Here is a 21483-nt window from a genome sequence, read left to right as displayed (position 1 = left end):
GGAAATCTTTAGAATCCTCGTCGCCAGTTGTGATATTCTGGATTAGGCTCTTAAAAGGATCAGGACAGAAGGACGTGGATAGGTGCCTTTATTGAACAGCAGGACATCACACACTAACTTGTTGTTTCTTAGCGGTGCAGAAAACTACCCTTTTTTGTTGTTATATATTGGTCAACCAAGAACTAGCCCTGTAACAGGCACTTCTGTATTTTACCACTGGGGGGCAACAATTCACTCTATTACACAGACTGTAGTGACAGGATTTATGAAGAGGTTATATATCAAATACATTAATGACCTGTTTCTGAAGTATCTTTATGACTGCATATTTGTACCCATTTTGTCATCAATCCAGTGCTTTCTGGTCATTTCAAATAAGTTTCAAATAAGTTTATAAAACTGTGACGTTATATTTGTCACAATTTCTGCTTCCCTCTTGGGGAAGATCTTTTTTGAAAAACATTACACTTTTTACCCAGATAAACAAAGGATATATATATTTTACCAAACACTGACTGCAGGAGCTACTTAGTGACAGGAATGCTCGTTTTGGCCTTTAAATACTTGAAATTGTTTGTGACAGATATGATTGGCTTATTTTTGACAGATGTAGGTCAACAGGTGACGTATAACAGCTTAAATTCCCGCAATGATTTTTTTTTTTAACTTTTTGCCAGGCGATCAGAATTTCACGAAGCTCTGTCCATATTTTTATGCTGCGTTACCTTGGAGGTCAGCGCTGAAGTTACCCGGAAACAGTACGACCTTCAAAATAAAATGGAAACCTACTCATCCACAATATACGCTAAAAACAAGTTTTTTTTAAAAGTGTGTGTGTGTGTGTGTGTGTGTGTGTGTGTGTGTGTGTGTGTGTGTGTGTGTGTGTGTGTGTGTGTGTGTGTGTGTGAGAGAGAGAGAGAGAGAGAGAGAGCAAGGGATCTAAATGCTTTGATTTCACATTCCAAACCTGTGGAGCGCAAAAAGTTTTGTTTTTTAAATGTATAATATTGATGTGACAGACAGTTTGTTTGTTTTATTTTTTATTATCACATCTAATAAAAAAATCATAAGCCTGGGCCATTAGAAACGCTTTTTCTTTAATTGTATCACCAAATAAATGTAATTTCAGTTCAATGCACACTGAACAACAAATTATTTGTAGCAAATAGAAATATTCAACTTTTATTCTGAAAATGTATTATCGGAAGTTTTGGAGCAAAGGGCATGCGCACTGGGTTTTCCTGCTTTGAGTAGCAGGAACCTGTGTTGAATCTCAGGCGAACATGAAGCCGCATCCTCGCGTTACTCGGACAAAGTGGGCTGACAGACTGGACGCTGAGCCGGAACGTTCCGGTAAATGCAGCTGGCATCGAGACGAGAAGAAGAAACTTCTTGTTGCCCTTAAAGGACTGAGTAGCAGGACCGCCGCAGGAAAAACAGACATCGACTGTGCCTTCCTGAGAAAACACCTGCCTACTCGGTCCCTTTCAGAGGTACGGCCCTCATACAGAAACGACGCTTTTCGTTGGTACTTAAGTCAAAACAAGTCTTTCGTAAATATCCTTTTTAATTTATATAAACAGAAAGTAAGGAAGTATGTGTTTGAGTGGTTATTTGTTTGTTTTAACAGTCCTAATTTTTAATACGTCTTGAATCTGTATATTTCCCCTTAAATCGTAAGGAACGTGTATTTGTGCCTTCAGATCGTTGTCACTGCCAAACAGCTCAAATTTAGTGTCATTTATTGGATCGGATGATTAAAGTCTGAAGAAACTGGAAATATGAGTCCCCAGTAATGACAAACTTTGGATTTCCAGTGAGAACGATGACATCCCACACCATCGCACACTTCCTTCACCAAAAGCTGAAAGCTGTCACCTTATTGGTGCAGCAAGCAGCGTAGCGTCCTCCGTGTCATAGACAGAATCTGGACTCATCATCACCAAAGATGATATTCCTCCACATCTTCAGGTTCCAGTGCACATGTTGTCAATACCAGTGCAAACAGTAAAGGGCAGTCATGGCAGCCCTATGAGGCCAGAGACTGGCCGTGTGCCGTCTATGCTAGATTGTCTGGAGTGCCATGTAATCCTGCAAATCTGTAGAAGACCGCCTATGGTTCCTGAGTGCTGACATCTCCCATTATTTCGAACTTGGTCTTCAATTTGGAGATTTAGGACCAACAACACCAGCTTAACGTTGCCCTATGGTGTGGGTCAGTCAGCGTGGCATACTTTGACCATGCTCACAGGGACCTGACTGTCAGCATCTTGTCAGAATAAGTTGTTTGTCATTGATAGAGAAGATTTGGCAAGTTTTCCATCGTTGTAACCGCTGCAAGTGCATTTTCCTTAGAAACGTGACAGCGTTTTAGGGGACTAAAGAGCATGAGGTTTATTGCCAAATATTGTTACAAAAAATAATCTAACACAAGATTCCTTACTTTTTGAACTGAGTTTATTAATTTTTGTTTATACTGTGTGCTGACTGTGCATAAAGACACGCACTGTCCTTTCCCTCCTCCAGATCCAGTCTGTGGTTGAACTTCTGAAGAACAAAGTGCTCTTAAATGCCAGGTTGAAGCTGAAAAGGCAAAGGAGGGAGGAGAGGAACGTTAGAAAACCCATTGAGGAGTGGACATACATGGCCTCTTCTTTAGTGGGAACCCTTGAGGAAACTATTTCCACTGCTTTCTCTCAGGTAGGCATTTTTAAATTTAGTTTAACTTTATTTTTGTGATAATTTAAGTAAACAACAAATCCTTCACACAACAGTCATACTTCAGGATAGATCTGTTATCAGTAGGGAGAAACGAGACCCAGTATTTTAATTCATTGGGATTGTTATTCTGCTTGCCTATTGGTTCCACTTATTGGTTCTCCTTGCACTTGTGTACAGTCAGCTGATTTCAATTTGTGTGCCTGTGGAGAAAAATAGTGGCGCAGTCTACAGCGTGGATATGGACCGAACTCTTATTTTTATTGAAGAAAAGGACAAGAGCATGATGATAAAGTGCAAACTACATCCAGGACAGAAAAACAAATCTCTTATTATACTGCTAACAGAACCTCAGCTCTCTGCAAACACCTGTACAGACAGGATGCTAATGCTAAGGCTAAGTTACTCAGACCCCAGCCCAGCAGCCAGAACTGAACTTCAGCAGCTAACAAGTCAAGCTGCAGCCTTCTTTCCTACCTGTTCATGTTTCTCAAGTTGAATTGCTGTGGTAATCGGTAAAACTCTCCTTGTGCTGATTGTCATCTTTGCTTTGTGCTGTCTCCAACAAAGAGGGGGGAAAGTGGTGGAGCCTGTTCTTTATACCCAAAGACCCACTGACAAAAAAAGAAGACTCAGACAAACAGGCAAAACAAAGTTTTTCAAAGTCTATCGTTTCACATATTTGTATCAGAGAATTTTTCCCAGTACTTTCCGAATCTTATTTGAGGTTGCACGGGGTGGGTGCCAGTGCCCAACCAGTCTGCATGTCTTTTGTGAACTTGCAGAAGGAATCCGACCGTGTCCCTTGGAGTATTCTGTGAGAGGTGCTTTTGGAATTATCGAATTTTTATGGACAGAATTTAAATTGGGTGGTCTCAGAATTTCGTCTCGGCTCTTTGCAGATGATGTGGTTCTGTTGGCTTCATCAGGTGGTGGCCTCCAGCTCGCACTGCAGCGGTTCACAGCCGAGTGTGAAGCAGCACCTCTGAGTCTGAGGCCATGGTTCTTAGCCAGAAAAAGGGTGGAGTCAACGACAAGTTACTGTCCCAAGTGCGGGTGTTTAAGTATATCGGAGTCTTTTTGAGTGATGAGAGAGGGGGTGCAGGAAATCCACAGACAGATCGATGCTGCGGCTGCAGTGATGCAGATGCTGCACTTAAACTTGTGGTGAAAAGAGAGCTGAGTGTTCTGGCCATCCCAGGAGGGCTCAGAGTAGAGATGCTACTCCTCCACATGGAAAGAAGCCAGTAAAGGTGGTACGGGCATCTAACATCTTCCTGGGCGCCTCCTGGGTGAGGCGTAACAGGTATGTCCCACCAGAAGGAGGCTCCAGGGCAGAGCCAGGACATGCTGGAGAGACTGTACATCTCAGCTAGTCTGGGAACACCTTGGTGTTCATCGAGATCAGCTAGAGCAGCGGTTCTCAAACCTTTTATGATGAGTACCACCTCAGAAAATATATGGCATTAAAGTACCACCTTCATGAGCTTGGCTGATATCAAAATGAATATAGCTTTTTCAAAAAAGACAAATCAATAATGTGCAACAGCTCATCTTAATTTGCAAGGAATAATTCTTGCTGCATGTAAATTAAACTAAAGTTTTCTGTTCTTTGCTTTTAAAATTCCTGCTGATAGTTACATTTGTGTAGTTAAAAACACAGTTGAATCAATGTTGTTCTCCCACATTCTGCTTCTCTCTGTGTTTTCAGATGCTGATCGTGTCTTCTACAGAGCCTTGCACTTTGAGAAATGGTGACCCTCCCCAGGTGCACAGACCACCCACAGATGGTCGTACCATCCCTTTGAGGCCAATACTGGTGCCAGTGCAAGGTACAAACCTGTAGCTCCTCCAACCACCTCTCAGCATCATGTATTCAGCTGCCAGAAACGAGAGCCTGCTCCTTTTTATTTTTAATGGTAGCCACCCTTGTATTGAGACCATTTCTGATAAACGTTTGGTAAGCGGTAGAGTGTTTTCTAAGCGCACACTGCACAGTATGCTGATGTACGCCAGGTTTTTGCTTAATGGCTCTTTCTGAATCGCATTGTTGGTGCAAAAATATATATTTTTTTGTACTGTCAAATTGTGTTATCTTTCTCAGTTTCTCAGTTACCATTTTTTAAGTAACAGGCTGCTAGTAACAAAGCGCCTATAATTTGAATTTTTTTCATGGTTTCATGGTAAATCAGCCATAAAAGGCTGGTCTTGTATTTTTATCACACTGGATGGAATGAGGGTGGGCAATGCCAACAATCAAGTTTGTGTATGCCGTAACTCGAGAACGAAGTGATGTAGTAACTGGAGAAGGAAGTCACCTAGGATTTTGAAAATGATAATCTAGATGTATCTGCTAAAAAATTTCAAAAAACTTTGAATGCCAGTGAACTTGACCGTAAGGTTTTCTGGAAATCTTTTAAATGCAATAAGTTGAGAATGAGGCATTTTGGATTTTGGAATTGAATTTAACTCAGTTTTATTTACACAGCACCAAATCACAACAACAGTCACCTCAAGGTGCTTTATATTGTACAGTAGATTCTACAATAATACATACAGAAAGAACCCCAACAATCATATGACCCCCTATGAGCAAGCAATTTGGCGACAGTGGGAAGGAAAAACTCCCTTTTAACAGGAAGAAATCTCCAGCAGAACCAGGCTCAGGGAGGGAGGGGCCATCTGCTGCGATCGGTTGGGGGGAGAGATGGAAGACAAGATAAAGACATGCTGTGGAAGAGAGACAGAGATTTATACCATAGGTGCATCTGCAAGGAGGCTGAAGGGTCTGACTGGGCCCTGCCAGTATTGACGCTACACTGATTTATTTCTATATTTTTATGTGTTTCATAGGTCAGTGTGAAATGATTGACAAACAACAAAAACATTCCCCCTGAAGGTTCACAGTGCATCCGTAAAGTATTCACTTGGACCACAATTTGTCATGTTACAATGTCAAGACCAAAATGGACTAAATTCATTTATCATAGCAGAAATTCTACACCTAACACCCCATAATGACAAAATGATAAGTTACCATAAGCTTTGCACACCTATTTTTGGCAGTTTCTCCCATTCTACTTACAGAACTTCTCGAGCTCCATCAGGTTGGATGGGGAGCCACTACTTTTTAACAGGAAGAAAGCCGCAGCAAAGCAGGGCTCAGGCTGCCATCTGCTGCAACTAGTTGGGGATGAGGGGTGTTAGGCATGACACAAGATGCTGTGGAAGAGAGCCAGACGAGGCCAAAGGGTTCAGTCTTTGTTTCATCAGGCAAGAATGGTACAGTGGGGCAAAAAAGTATTTAGTCAGCCACCGATTGTGCAAGTTCCCCCACTTAAAATGATGACAGAGGTCAGTAATTTGCACCAGAGGTACACTTCAACTGTGAGAGACAGAATGTGAAAAAAAAATCCATGAATTCACATGGTAGGATTTGTAAAGAATTTATTCGTAAATCAGGGTGGAAAATAAGTATTTGGTCACCTCAAACATGGAAAATCTCTGGCTCTCACAGACCTGTAACGTCTTCCGTAAGAAGCTTTTCTGTCCCCCACTCGTTACCTGTATGAATGGCACCTGTTTGAACTCATCATCTGTATAAAAGACACCTGTCCACAGCCCCAAACAGTCAGACTCCAAACTCCGCCATGGCCAAGACCAAAGAGCTTTTGAAGGACACCAGGAAAAGTATTGTAGACCTGCACCAGACTGGGAAGAGTGAATCTACAATAGGCAAGCAGCTTGGTGTGAAAAAATCAACTGTGGGAGCAATCATCAGAAAATGGAAGACATACAAGACCACTGATAATCTCCCTCGATCTGGGGCTCCACGCAAGATCTCATCCCGTGGGGTCAAAATGATCATGAGAACGGTGAGCAAAGATCCCAGAACCACACGGGGGGACCTGGTGAATGACCTGCAGAGAGCTGGGACCAAAGTAACAAAGGTCACCATCAGTAACACACTACAACGGCAGGGAATCAAATCCCGCAGTGCCAGACGTGTTCCGCTGCTGAAGCCAGTGCATGTCCAGGCCCGTCTGAAGTTTGCCAGAGAGCACATGGATGATACAGCAGAGGATTGGGAGAATGTCATGTGGTCAGATGAAACCAAAGTAGAACTTTTTGGTATAAACTCAACTCGTCGTGTTTGGAGGAAGAAGGATACTGAGTTGCATCCCAAGAACACCATACCTACTGTGAAGCATGGGGGTGGAAACATCATGCTATGGGGCTGTTTTTCTGCCAAGGGGACAGGACGACTGATCCGTGTTAAGGACAGAATGAATGGGGCCATGTATCGTGAGATTTTGAGCCAAAACCTCCTTCCATCAGTGAGAACTTTGAAGATGAAACGAGGCTGGGTCTTCCAACATGACAATGATCCAAAACACACCGCCCGGGCAACAAAGGAGTGGCTCCGTAAGAAGCATTTGAAAGTCCTGGAGTGGCCTAGCCAGTCTCCAGACCTCAACCCCATAGAAAATCTGTGGCGGGAGTTGAAAGTCCGTGTTGCTCGGCGACAGCCCCAAAACATCACTGCTCTCGAGAAGATCTGCATGGAGGAATGGGCCAAAATACCAGCTACTGTGTGTGCAAACCTGGTAAAGACCTATAGTAAACGTTTGACCTCTGTTATTGCCAACAAAGGTTATGTTACAAAGTATTGAGTTGTATTTTTGTTATTGACCAAATACTTATTTTCCACCCTGATTTACGAATAAATTCTTTACAAATCCTACCATGTGGATTCATGGATTTTTTTTTCACATTCTGTCTCTCACAGTTGAAGTGTACCTCTGGTGCAAATTACTGACCTCTATCATCATTTTAGGTGGGAGAACTTGCACAATCGGTGGCTGACTAAATACTTTTTTGCCCCACTGTATAAGAGCCTTTCAGATCTATTTTGGCAAATTCCAGGCAAGCATCATCGCTTTTACTGAGGATTCACTTTAATCTGTCCAGTCGACCATACAGGTCTGATTGGTCGAATAATGCAGAAGTGATTGTCGTTGTGGAACGTTCTCCTCCCTCTGTGGAACAGCACTGGAACGTCACCAGAGTAAATGGTAAATGGCCTGTATTTATATAGCTGCTAGTAACAAACTCCTGTATTTATATAGCGCTTTACTAGTCCCTAAGGACCCCAAAGCGCTTTACATATCCAGTCATCCACCCATTCACACACTGGTGATGGCAAGCTACATTGTAGCCACAGCCACCCTGGGGCGCACTGACAGAGGCGAGGCTGCCGGACACTGGCGCCACCGGGCCCTCTGACCATCACCAGTAGGCAATGGGTGAAGTGTCTTGCCCAAGGACACAACGACTGGGGCCTTCATGAAGTTTGTCTGCAGCCTTGATTTGTGTTTGTCTTGTCTTGGAGGTCTACAGACAGCTCCTGCACCATAAACTATGAGCTGGCCTTTCTTGTCCAATCAATTAAATTTACCAAGGCTTGACTCTAATTAAGTTGCAGACAAGAACAGGAAATGCAGCGCACCTGAGGTCAGTTTCGAGTGTGACGGTAAAGGCTGTGAATACTTATGTGCATGTTGTATTTTTGGTTTTTAACTAATAAATTTGGAATAAAAGCAAATGTATTGAAATTCTCAAGCAAACTTTGTCATTAGGGAGTGTTGTATTGGAAAATGAGTTTAATCCATTTAAGAATAAAGCTGGAATAACAGCTTCCCATATTGTGAAATGTAATATCCGTTTTGCTCCATATTTTGGGCACCTGAACATGGTAATGGGAAAAATATGTTCTTGTTTTTTTTAAAACAAACAAACACCTGCCTGCTTTCTATGGCTTTTACTGTATATTAAGACAATCTCATAGAGCTGTCGTGCCACTTGCATATTGATTGTGAGACCAGATACTCTGTCACAACTATGAAAGTGGTCACCAGCCTGTTTGTTTTGTGTCTTTGGGTCTTTTCACACCTGTGGTGTTTAGTCTGTTTACATCAAAAATGAGTTATTTCCACCATCAAGGTACTAAAAATGTGCAGGTAGATATATCATAGGCATCAATATATGGGTTAGCAGCTAACTGTGATTTCTATGTAAACTGTCCATGTTCTCCAGTAGTCCGGCACACAGCAACATCTCCCTGTATTTACTTCTGTTACTCCTGCCACAGACACAGCTGACCAGTAAGCAGAGTGAACAGTCTCACATGGTTTGTAGGGATGAATTAAGGTTTGCAGAGTTCAGTTTGACTCTTCTGTGTTAAAAGAAACCAAATCACAGGAAAAAGCTGCAAGTTTACAAACACATCCACAGATGCAGACCAGAGTAGCCAAACTGTAGGTGTGTCCTTTCTGATCCCCAAGGTAACGCCTTATTACATGTGTTGATAGTTGCTGCCATATTATTGTGAAAAAATATATTGCAACTAAAAATGTAAAACGTCCCTCTCTAGGTGCGCATCGGTACACAAAGGCAGTCCAGTCACCCAAGACTCCAGCACCAACCACAAGGCCATCCAAAACACCGCCAGCACCATCTCAAGTATGTAGCATGCCAAACGGCACAATCTGTCTACCGCAGCAACAGCCTGCGCCCACATTTGAAACTTCTGACAAGCCATGTGTATATCTACAGACTGCATCTCTGACAGCGACGCCAGAGAAAGGACCGCTTCAACCCCCTTCTAGGTCTTCGACATCTCCAAGTCTTAGCAGGTCAATAAACAAGACCACCCAGCAGCCCACCGAGTCACAGCCCACCACCGTCGCCATCACCTCCACCTCTCAGTCTTTGTCTTCCAGCCTTAATGTGCCCGCCTCTTGCTCTGCCACTACCCTTACTTCAGTCCCCCGTTCTGTATTATCCACTGCTGCCTCTTCAGCCATTTCCAGCTGCTCCACACCCACTACTCTCCCACAGTCCGTCTCCGCCACAGCATTTCATGCCAAGTTTGGTCGGACCAGCAAATATGCCACAAAAGACATGTTTGGTGTCAAGTGTGTAGTGGACTTTGAGAGGATCTATGGCTTCTTAAGTACAGTTCAAAAACCGAATCAGGATTGTCAACTCACTCCCATGGGTAAGCATCGCTGAATATTATGGCAGAATCCTTTTGCAACAAACACATTGAACATGCTGAATTTCACACGTAAACCTTTCCACAAATATCCTGTGAATGTGAAAACTTAAGTATGAAGTCATCTAGGATTTTCAAATGTAGGTGTGTCTGCCAGGAGGCTGAGGGGTTGCACCGGTGCCGTCAGTATTTTATGTAATATTCATGTGAGGTTAATGAAAAAAGGTTCGTTTCTGTCTTCAGAACAACAGGATGTCTTCACGAGAAACAAATCAAAAGTTATTCGTGTTGGTAAAGCTGTACTCAAGATGTGCTTCTTAAATATAAGACAGAGTTTAGTTTGCTAACAGTCGGGTATTAGTCTGTAAAATAATACAGCAGTTAACTGTAATAGTAAAAACTCACGTCTGTTGTCTACATAGAAGTTCACATTTAACGACTTCATTTGCGCTCAGCAACTTTCTTGTTCTGTAGAAAGTAAGCACAATACAACCAGCTGATGGCAATCTGTCTATAAGTCGACAGCAATTATTTGTCAACCTTCATCAATGTCTTTGGGAGTGATTGCAGTCTGACTGTAACTGTCTGCAGCAGCGTCCCCTCCCATCAGGCAACCTGTGAATGTGCAAACCCCTCAAGCTCCGGGAAACCATTTTGGTCGTCACAAGTTGACCCCAAATTGTTTGGACACTTCATAAAATCTAAACACAAAAGCAGACAATGATATGCAGGTCTTTTAAAGCATATATTCAGTTCATAATAGTACAAAACAAGTTCTCAAATGTTGAAACTGAGTTTTTTTTATTGTATTTTTAAAAAAATAGAAGCTTATTTTACATTTTATGCCGGCAACACCTGTCTTCACCGACAGGTGTTGAAATGGAGATGTTACCAACAAAGAGACTGAAAGAGATATTTTTTTTAATTAAAAATTGAAGAAACAACATATAAAACCAGGGTACACCTACTCTGTGAACTCCTTTTACACTATTATGAAACAGACTTGGTGCTGTCTTTGACCAAAGCTTCGCTAAAAAGGAAAAACTGAAACGTGCATTGTGTTCTTGTTCCTCTGGTTACTCAAAATATTGGATCGATCCTGAAAGTCTGTTTATAGCTTTCACTTGATGAATTTACATTTGCTAATAATACATTTTGTCATCCAGAGAGTGCCATAGTGTTGGACCTTTTAATGTCTCTCCCAGAGGAGCTTCCCCTGCTAGATTGCAACAAACTGCACAAACATATGATCCAGGTGAGACCTGCTGCTTACACACAGCCGTCGTCTTCATGTGATCAGGCTTTGAAAGCCCTGAAATTGTTTTTTCTTTTGAGGATAAAATTACTTTGATTGAAATAAATTTCATTCTTGGCTTTCACTGGAGGCCGAGGACAGTTGGTGATCTGTGCTGGTTAGGTTTTGTCAGCCGTCTGGCTTTTTATGTTTCTGGCAGAACCTAAAAATAGGAACTTTTTGCTCCAGTGTTTTGATGAGACCCTCTGTGTTTCAGATGTACCAGTGTCTCTCTGCCCCCGCTGACTCTAACACGACAAGAAGAAGGTTTCAAGAACTGGATGATGAACTTTTTACTCAGTTAAAGGCACTGGTTCCTCAAGACCATCAGACTCCTACAGGAACTACCGACAGCACTAACGTCACGGACGGTGAAGGAAAGAAGTCACTGATGCACAAAGCCGACAGCCAATCAACACAGAGCTCTACCACATCTAGCAAATTAGATTATTCAAATGTGACGCCCCCTCATCTTAACCCTTTTATTGTGCCGCTGACACTGTTAAAGCGTAGACAGGAATCCATAATTATTTAGACGTTGTTGTTGTAGTGATTTTAAACCCATTACTGAGCTTTCAGCTCATCACAGTATGTTAAGTGTCAAAAGCTCCTGCTAATTGATTTTCTTTATTTGTTTGAATTACGTGGGTTCTTATTTCAAACTTTCGAGCTGTATCATTCATGCAAAGCTGTTCTTTCAGCTCATTATGTTAGTACAGTTAAACAAATGCATTTGGGACATTTAGCTTCTTTTTTTTAATTGAAATGTTTCCTGCAGATAACTGTTTGACTTTTTAATATAACTAAACAACACTTCCAAACAGCACTTTCAGATCTTTCATCTATGAGAATGGCTGAATGTAATAAAACTATATTAAGTATTCCCTCGCCTACCCAAACCCTTTAATTCAGGTGTTCCGATCACTTCCACGAACACAGCTGTATAAAATCGAGCTCCAGGCCTGCAGACTGGTTCTACGTTTGTGAAAGAATGGGTCGCTGTCATGAGCTCAATACATTCCTGCGTGGTACCGTTACAGGATGCCTGTGCAATGCTGAATATTCCAGTCTGCCAGTAGTATAACAAAGTGAAAACCACTGGGAATGAAAGCCTTCAAATGAGCTTGAGAGCAGCACTTAGACGGCTTCATTGAACGGGTTTCCGTGGCTGATCAGCTGCATCCGAGCCTTACATGAAAGGTTTTGGATGCAGTGGTGTAAAGCACTGGACTCCAGAGGACACGTGTTCTCTGGAGTGATGAATCACACTTCTACGTCTGGCAGTTTGGGTACAGGAGTCTGGATTTGGGGATTGGAGAACAGCGGACCTGACTGAATTATGCCTGCCTATTCAGCAGCTGCTGGGACCTGGAGGAGGAAGAGCAATAGATATGCAGCTCATTGACCTGCCAACAGTTCTGTTCAGCACTGTCTACAGAAAGCATTGTAAATAAAATATCAGCATATTTTGATAAATGCAAAAAAGTACAGGAAGTTGGAAACATGTAATTTTATTAAGTAGACCTGGGTTTGAATGGTAGTGTCACAAATGTAAAAAATCCATGATATAAAAAATGAAATTAGTACAATGGATATTCTGTCCTCACAATTGTTTGAGAAATGTTAGTTAAAAAAGTTCAATAAACCTGTGTTCTTGAAAACGCGTGTCTGTTACTGTAAAACATGAAAATAAAGTGCATGACTATGATGTACAATGTGGCCACATTGGCATATGAAGCACCACTCACGATATAACAGTTCTGTAAGCAAAGTCATCACCAAGTTAACGTAACAATGCTCAGCATGGTAAATTAATCAAATGGACTATTATTGGCATCCCATAGACCAACACTGGCAAAGTTATTTCATGTTTGCTAGCGAGCTTTATTTTTTGTTTTATTTTAAGTTCGCCAAAACTTTACGAGTCCATTTTAAATCCATGAATCTGAGTTTTTCCTCTGTAAGGATTATTGTTGGGCCTACCTTAGAATATAAAGCGCCTTCGGGTGACTGCTGTTGTGATTTGGTGCTGTATAAATAAAATTGAACTGAATTGCTGTAGCTCAGTTTTTTCAGCTGTAACATTTAAAGCATTTCTTTTACCAAGTTGTTAAAAGAAGGAGGTTTGTCTAATTTCCAGTGGAGAAGAATAAACCTTTGAGCCGTGACTGAGGCGAAAGCAATCGCTTTTAGCTGTGGTGACGAAACCATAACAGCTTGGGCAGGAATCCTAAAGGTGGAGATGTGGGCCGATGGTGAAATTGTTCTGTTGCATGTGTATGAAAGACCTACACATTCTTGTGAATTTGTGTAGCCGAGGGCACCCCCAAAACATATTCTCTAATGTGGTTGGAACCTGATTGGCATCTTGCACATGCTACACTCACAGTTGGATACATTTTTGCTTGTCTGTAACTAAGTACTCTCTTAAATTGTATCAAACATTGTCTAATACAGAAAGCTCTAGACAGAGCTGCCAGAATTCTTTGGGAATTTCCATTTTGAGATCCTTTATTCATGTTAATCTAGTTTTTTCCCAGCTCGGTGAATCTTGAAATAATTTATTCAAATATTGCCTTTTGCACAAGGGTCCAAATCAAGTATGTCATCAGTAACTGAATGATCTGGTGGTTGTGAAAGTCTGAAGTGCTTACTAGTAAACCTTCAGGCTTGTAAATACCTAAAAAAAAAAAGGTGATGTAAAGGTCGCGGTAGAATTTCTCAAACTACTCATTTATGGCTGATGGGTGGGTAGATATTGATCCATCTGGCATCCAAATTTCTGTTTTATGTTTAAGAGAAGCTTGTCTTAGTTGGCGTTGGAGGCCCAGCTGTGTGGCGCCCCAGCCTACTCCTTGCCAGATATAATGATGGCAAAGGTGTAGGCCAAAGATGAGGACCTGCTGTTACTGAATCCCCAGCTCTCTCTTCCAGGCGGAGCTAGGGCTCCTGCCATAATTCCTCCTTGCTGCAATCAAGACTGCAAAAGTATAAATGAACACATATGGAATTATGTAGTAATGAAAGCCGCCCTTTGCTTTGAGTCCTGCTTTGCTCACTCTTGGCGTTCTCTCCATGAGCTTCATGAGGTTGTCTCCTGAAACGGTTTCCAACAGTCTTGAAGGAGTTCCCAGAGATGCTGAGCACTTGTTGGTCCTTTTGCCTTCATTTCTACATCGCACAAAGACACGGCAGGTGGAACCAAAGATCTCAAATGTGGACAGACCAAAGCACAGATGTCCTCTGGTCTAATGTCCACTCCTTGTGTTTCTCAGCAGCTGTTTGACCATAGAGGCCTGATTCACACAGTCTCCTCTGAACATGTAGAGATGTGTCTGCTACTGGAGCTCTGTGTGGCATCTATCTGGGCTCTGATCTGAGCTGCTGTTAACTTGTGATTTCTGAGGCTGGTGACTCGGATGAATGTATCCTCAGCAGCAGAGGGAAGAAACTATATTTTGTGCTTGGGCTTTGAGGCCCACAAATGCCAAAATAAATACATAATTAAATGTGTAATTAATTAATTACAAATTAAAATTGAAATAATTAACTATATCAGTCATTACTATTCCATTAAAGTGTTTATTATTTATTAAATGCTTCAAATTTCTTTAAATGCCTTTGAATGATTTTACATTTTTTTTAATTAATGACACTTTAAAAAAATATTTAATGATGTGGCTGTAGCTCAGGAGGTAGGGCAGGGCAGCTGCTGATCAGGAGGTTGGTGGTTCAATCCCTGGCTCCCACAGAGTGGACGAGTATCCCACAGCCAGCTTGGATTAATGCACCTCTTTCTAGATGATACCCATAGGTCAGGTGCTTGGCACACAACAAATACTTCACCTTAGAATGATGAAAAAAATCAGACTTGTGAATATTGTAGTCGCAGTAACACATTGCACATTATGTGTAATATTTTATTAGGAGAAATCAGGACAAAGTGATGCCATATAGGGGGAGACACTTCTTTTTCCATGAAAACAAGCTTGAACACTAACATGAAAATTTTGCATGGATCCAATCTACTTAATATATGATCATCAATTACACAAACACTCCAACCACTTTCTGAACCAGCAAGGCTTCAGATGTCATCGGTGACATCACTCACCCTAATGAAGCAAGCCTCATGACGAAGAATCTTCATAAAAGACTTTCTGGTGACATGTTTGTTTTTTCTTAAGGAAGTACAGGAGAACTTCTGTCGTTTAAAAGATTTAATTTGCTTCAGCACTTGAAATTACAAGTTTACAGCGCTGGACCTCAGAGTGAAATCAGCCGTCTGTCTCACACAGAGGATGACCATCAGAGCGGGCTGTACAGTTTTATAAAACAAGAACAAACAAGTATTGTTATGACTGTCTTCTTCTGGGAAGCAAAGTGGCGGTCCTGCCGTCTCCCTGCGAATCTTCTCTCTCTGTTCACATCTGGCCTTGTCTCGTATCTGCTCTTCTCCTGGAATATAACAGAAAACTCCTCCCTGCCTAACCTTGATTAATATTATCCTACTGATTCTATCTATTATCTAAGTTCAGGATATTCTGAACCCTGATCCCTTGGCCCAGAAATATCATCCTGACTTTTAAACGGTATAATGTGTAAGCATGTTGCAAAACCCTCTGCACAATCACGATAATCCAATTCCCTCTTTAATGAGCACATAGCAATGTGTATAAAAACAGCTTTATTTAATCATTTTATTCCTAATACTGGATTTCTTGACACATACCCCGAAGCCTCAGCACAGTCCGTTCCATCACTAACAAGAGTTATTGGCCAAATTTTGTGAATTTTACATTTTGATTTGTATTTTTTTCCACTTCACAACAAAACATGCTAATTGTCCTGCAGTGTTCAGGATTTTATGTGCAACTGTTTGCAAAAACATCTGGTATTATTAAAACATAAACGTAGCAGTAATTTATAACAAGACTTCAATATAACTAAACAGCACAAGTTAAAGAACAGTTCCTATTTACATTTATGAATATCTTCTTTTTAAAAAGTATATAATATAGCACATGTAAAGTATAACAAAAATGTGTAACAATTTTGTATTAATTTTTTTTTCCTTTCTGTATTTCAACAACCAGTGTTTTTACATGTAAAGGACATCAGACATTGAATAAAGTGAAATGAAACAATAAATCTTTTCATATTTTTCAATAACAGTTCAAGAGTTTGCATTCTTCTCCTGGACCACGGTGTGGATCTTTCTTAAGTTCTGTCGGACTCGAACAAACTCCATCAGCTGGGATTCCTCTCGTACCTCCTCATCTTGTTTTCTCTCTCTCTAAGAGACAAAGAGAAGCACATAGAACTTATTATTGAAAATAAATGACAGAGAAAAAGTAACTTTTTCATGTCATAAAAAGGTCCTTTTTATGACATAATATGTTTATTGTTTATGAAATACATTCTGCGTGAATGTATGCAAATATTAAACGCATTGAGTAAGAAGTGCTTTAACTGAGTTCAGTCCGTTTGCGTTCTGTGTTAATAATGTTCTTCATGATATCTGAAATCCACTCATTTTATCTACAGTCCTTCCTTAGTACAATTATGTTTTATATAGTACCAAATCACAACAGCAGTAACCTCAGGGTGGTTTATATTGTAAGATAAATACCCTACAGTAGTCTTGGAGGAAATGGTCTTGAACCCTACTAGACACTGTTTTTAATGGATGATCCGATTAAATGAAGGAACTTACTAAAAGTAGCTAAAGCTGGTGCAACACTTTAAGTTTACTACCTCATGCTGTTTCTGCTGACGTCTGAGTAGGACTTTCTCCAGAGGAGTCCTACTATGTTGTTCCTCATCCTGGTAACTCTGTTCCCTTTTCCTCCTCTCAAGCACCTGCTGAAGTTCTGATCTGCTGCTCAGAGCCAAACCCCTTTATCCATAAAGGAAGCAGAGAAAAACTGCAGTTAAGATGAGAATACGGGGCTGTTGAAATGCTACCACACCTACCAGCGGAAGGTGTTACATCAAGAGGAGGTGGGACCTAAGGAATCTTCAACACCTAAAATCTAGACTAACAAAGAAGCAACTAGTAGCTCAGTGTTCCAGCATCAGGAAGCAACTGTTATCACAACTGAAGATTGATGAGGTAAAACTCGAAAGCTACAGCAAGGGGGAGCCATGATGTCAGGTAAAGGCCTACTGGTAAAATCAGACCCTACTGACTGATTTACCAAGACTATGTGAAGTACCTGTTAGGTTTTGTATTGTTGATTGTCATTTATGCTTAGAAATATTTAACCATATATGCTTAGAGGTGTATAATCAATTGTGTAGTGATAGGACTGTGATCTTTAACAGGCTGCAAAGGCTTGGTGTGTATTCCACACTAGAATGCACACCCACATCCTGGGAGCACGAGAGAGGTCGTACCTTCTCTTATTGTTTTATGGTAGGATTAACGTAGTTACATCTGTTCTAGTCTAAGTGCTTTTTGTTTAGATGAGCTGCAGGACTTCCTCACCGTGTTATCTAGGGTGAGGGGGAGGCTACCCTCTTCCTGACCAAGGATGTATGACCCTTTGATCAGCAGTACCACACACACACACACACACACACACACACACACACACACACACACACACACACACACACACACACACACACACACACACACAGTATTCTTTGTTCACATGTATACCTATGTAAGATGCTATATGTTAATGACCCTATGCATATTCATGTAACCACAATAAAAGGAGTGCTATGGGGAGCCTGGCTGAGAGTCTGATGGAGGTCAAGTGGTGGGACGACACTTGGCTCTAGGCAGGTCTCCCTCATGCATGAGTAAACCAGAGAACTTTGGTGCCTTGTGTCTTGCTTTGCTGTGTAATTATATTGTCTTCAACGTTCCAGCGGATGGGTTCAAGTTACAAACCTATCATTAATTGGTCCTTCGAGCCGGATCCCTGGAATCGCATTCACCGAGGGGAGGAGAGGCACGCTGAAAGACTGACGTCAGCCAGGAAGTTCCTGTGGATTCGCTGTATGTTTTTTCTCCTCGATGAATGGCGATTGGCGGGATTCGAGGCTGGTATTACACGCTAAGCAACACCGAGTAAGTTTAGAGTCCAACTCTATAACTGTACGTCTTCGCCGCTCAGTGGGGCGTTGTCCGTGGCCGCTCAGTGGGGCTAAAATTCGCCGTCTAAGTGCGGCGATGTACAAAGCCGCTCAGTGGGGTTTTTTGTACAGAAGCATTAAGTCGCAGAGTTGCGCAGTTCGAACTTTTTTTGGTTCGCCGTCTTAGTGGGGCGAAATACAGACCGCTGTGTGGGGTACTGTAGTGAGTTCTCCACCGCTCAGTGGGGTGTTGAGAAGTTCCGCGGGGTCCAGATTGTGCTGGACAGTAGGCCTATTTTGTGTTGTTGTCATTATTGTTGTCGTTCTTGTTGTGTGTGAGTGTGTGCGGAGTAGAACACGTGGTCTGTGACACCGACTGTTGTTGTTGTTATCATAGGTTTCTAAGCAACCAAGAGTGAGTCGGAGGGAGACAGACGTTTGTGCTGGACTTTGCTCCTGGCAGCACAAAGTATTTATGTAAAAAAGAGAGAGAGCGACAGCTCCTTAGCTGCGCGGGTTTCACGCGGACCTGAACCGTGCGGTTAATCGCAGGCTTATAAATGGAAGAGATTCAAATGTTAGAAGTTTTCAGAAAACACACCAGCCTTGAAGAGCTGTGGAGAAGGCCAGCCCACATCAGCAGCACTTAAGATATGCTCTGGTGAATGGCTTTCCCCCACCCCCTTGCTGACACAAAATGTTAACTCTTTAGCTTGCCCTGATCAACAACAGCCTGTGTGCCAGACCATAGACGTAATTGAGGTGGATAGTTGTTAAAAGTAATCTACATTAAGCTTGTGGTTGCTCAAATTCAGTACAATGACATATGAGGTGAAGTGATATAGGCAAATATTTAAACTAATGAAGTGCATAGAGGCACTTGACCTGTGTGAAAGACTGTCGTCTTGTTATGAGCCATTGTTGAGATATGGAGCACACCTGTGAAAACAACTAATATGCTGAACCCTGTATGAAACATCTAAAAGTACATGATGGAGAAGCTGTGTTGAATATTTTCGGTAATCTCAGTTCAGTGAGAGACTGAGATTACCGAAAAGCACCACTGAACGACACAGGAAATCATTCCTGCCTGTGGCCATCTCCCTGTACAACGCATCCACTTAACACACTGTTTGCTGCTACAACTACACATGTTTCTTTTCCAAATATTTATTTATAAGTGACTTATGTATGTATGTATGTATATATATGTATATATTGTACTATTCTTAGTTAGCGTATTGTCTGTCTTGTCTTAATGTTGGTTTAAAATGGAGCACTGTAACAAAAAATAATTTCCCCCAGGGATCAATAAAGTATTCTGATTCTGATTCTGATTCTGATATGAAAGTGTAAGACTTTGCCGCTGTGGGCAGAGCATGCAACTACTGTGTGATGTTGCGTTGCAGTTTTTTTCTGAGCTGATGAGCAAGCTACACATTATCAGATCAAGAGCTGTCTGGGAACTACTCAAAGAGGGGGAAACAGAGAGTGTGCAGCGTTCCCGTGAGCAGTTTTCCTGCATCTTGACTCGTGTGTAGAGTGTTCATAACATCAGCATCATGTTTTTGTTTATTTGTTTGTTGGGTTGAAAAATAGTTAAATAAACTGGTGCTCATATTTACGGATCACCATGGCACATATCATCAGCCATGTGATTTATTTATGCAGATGACAGAGTGTGAATGTGTCTGACATCACAGTGTTTTTGTGCACTGTGTAAAAGTAATTGCCTTTGATTGTGAGTGAGAGCGGTGATTCTGCAGGTCACCAGATATTGTAACGAAAAAAAGAAAAAAAGAGTGAAAAAGAGACAAAATTTACATTGTAGATGAAAAATAATTATAGGAAAAAGGTTTTGTGTTGATCAGCCAAGAACAACTACAATTTCATTTTCTGCTTTTAAGAAAAGACTGTTCACAAAAACACAGAGAGAGAGAGAGATGTGTGTTGATTAAGCAGTGATGATAATAATGAAATGTCTTAGTTTGTCACTTTCAGGTGAAAAGCAGACCTGAATCAATTTTCCACATGCAGCGGTCGAAAGAAAGTTATAGTTTAACATCATTGGAAACATGCAGGCCAAGTTTCTGGCTGACTTATTTACAGCGCCATGTGTCTCTCAACCTCACAAGCAAGCAAGCTCTCACCCCTCCCTGAAGACAAGGAATGCAGCTCCAAAGCAATAACATGATAAAGAGACAGCAGCAAGTCCTGAGCAAAGAGTCCCAGCAAAGCAGCAGCAATGTGGACAAACAGCATCAGAGAAGAAGAGCAAACCCATCATCCTGACTGATCGGATGGATGGCACTGTGTTTACAACAGGCTGTGACTTCACTGTGCATGTGAAGAAAACGTTTGAGGAGAACTGAACAGTTGGAGTTTGACATTTGCCACCTGTGGAGTAAAATGGCAAGAAGAGACAGTGGAACACAGGACAAAGCTGAAGGAGAACTGCCGGCTGTTGGACTGTTGAAGTGGGAGAGGACAACAGAGTGAGAAGACTAGGTGAGAACACATAGGAATTATTTAATGTGGGAAATCAAAATTTGGGTTAGCAAACCTGGGGAAAAGAAAACTGACTGCTTAAGTTGGAAAATTGTGAAGGGGTCTGAAACACTGCGAAAATAGAAACATACAAAATCACACAAACAAGCAGAACATGCATTAACCCTACTAACAATTCCAAACACAAGAGAGCTTATGAAGATTAGACAACATCTTCAGCATGTGAGTCTGTTTATCATCTTGTCCAAGTCACTTAGTGTGATGCAAAAACCAGTGGACTCATAGCACAGTAGTTAAGAAATGATCAAATAGCAGAGAAATGTGTAGGAAAGGCAGCTTTAAGAACATGCTCTGTTGGATATGCAGCTCCACAGACATGCATTAAACCTGCCTAATAACACAAACACACATGCAATGAAAATTAGCTTGTTATCTTTCATCAGTGTTAAAATAGTGTCAATTTAGCAGACACTTGTTATCAAATACTGAATTTATCCAATGCAAAAAATTGACTCTCCAGGTTGCAGGACAACAGTTTAACTTTTGTGGGGAAAAAGATTCTGGTTTGACCAACCAGTGATCAGACAATAAATTTAGTTGTTAATATAGTAAATTGGGAGAAGCTTCCTGCTTGATTGATGCAGCAAGTAATTTACTGTATGAGGGAAATTGTCTTTTGTGATACTATTTTGAACATGCTTTCCTGTTGTCCTGTCAACTTAGTGGGTTAATAGCTGATATGCAAATTAGTTGATCGGTTTTAGATTAATGTAAGGTGACTGAATTCTAGCACGAGTGAATGGGATGTGTTGGAGTT

The 21483-nt window shown here is 41.4% G+C and overlaps 1 protein-coding gene across 1 annotated transcript; it reads left to right on the top strand.

Moving 5' to 3' along the window:
• Positions 1 to 1266: 1266 nt before the first annotated feature.
• Positions 1267 to 11604, top strand: snapc2 (small nuclear RNA activating complex, polypeptide 2). Its single transcript, XM_085350448.1, has 7 exons — positions 1267 to 1493; positions 2527 to 2700; positions 4430 to 4550; positions 9152 to 9240; positions 9334 to 9778; positions 10942 to 11030; positions 11287 to 11604. Exons 1-7 carry the CDS (start codon positions 1284 to 1286, stop codon positions 11602 to 11604), a joined length of 1446 nt encoding a protein of 481 aa, XP_085206574.1. The 5' UTR covers positions 1267 to 1283.
• Positions 11605 to 21483: the final 9879 nt, after the last annotated feature.

This window comes from Diplotaxodon limnothrissa, linkage group LG3, assembly GCF_057381915.1.
Source record: "Diplotaxodon limnothrissa isolate DT_005_m linkage group LG3, D_limnothrissa_male_GT1.1, whole genome shotgun sequence".
NCBI classification, from domain to species: Eukaryota; Metazoa; Chordata; class Actinopteri; order Cichliformes; family Cichlidae; genus Diplotaxodon; species Diplotaxodon limnothrissa.
Note: the sequence above shows the minus strand (reverse complement) of the source record. Positions and strands in the feature narration are given on the sequence as shown.

Coding starts and splice junctions, on each gene's coding strand:
- snapc2 (XM_085350448.1), top strand. CDS start 1,284: ATGAAGCCGCATCCTCGCGTTACTCGGACAAAGTGGGCTGACAGACTG. Junction 1,494..2,526: donor CTACTCGGTCCCTTTCAGAG/GTACGGCCCTCA, acceptor TCCCTCCTCCAG/ATCCAGTCTGTGGTTGAACT. Junction 9,241..9,333: donor CACCGCCAGCACCATCTCAA/GTATGTAGCATG, acceptor GTATATCTACAG/ACTGCATCTCTGACAGCGAC.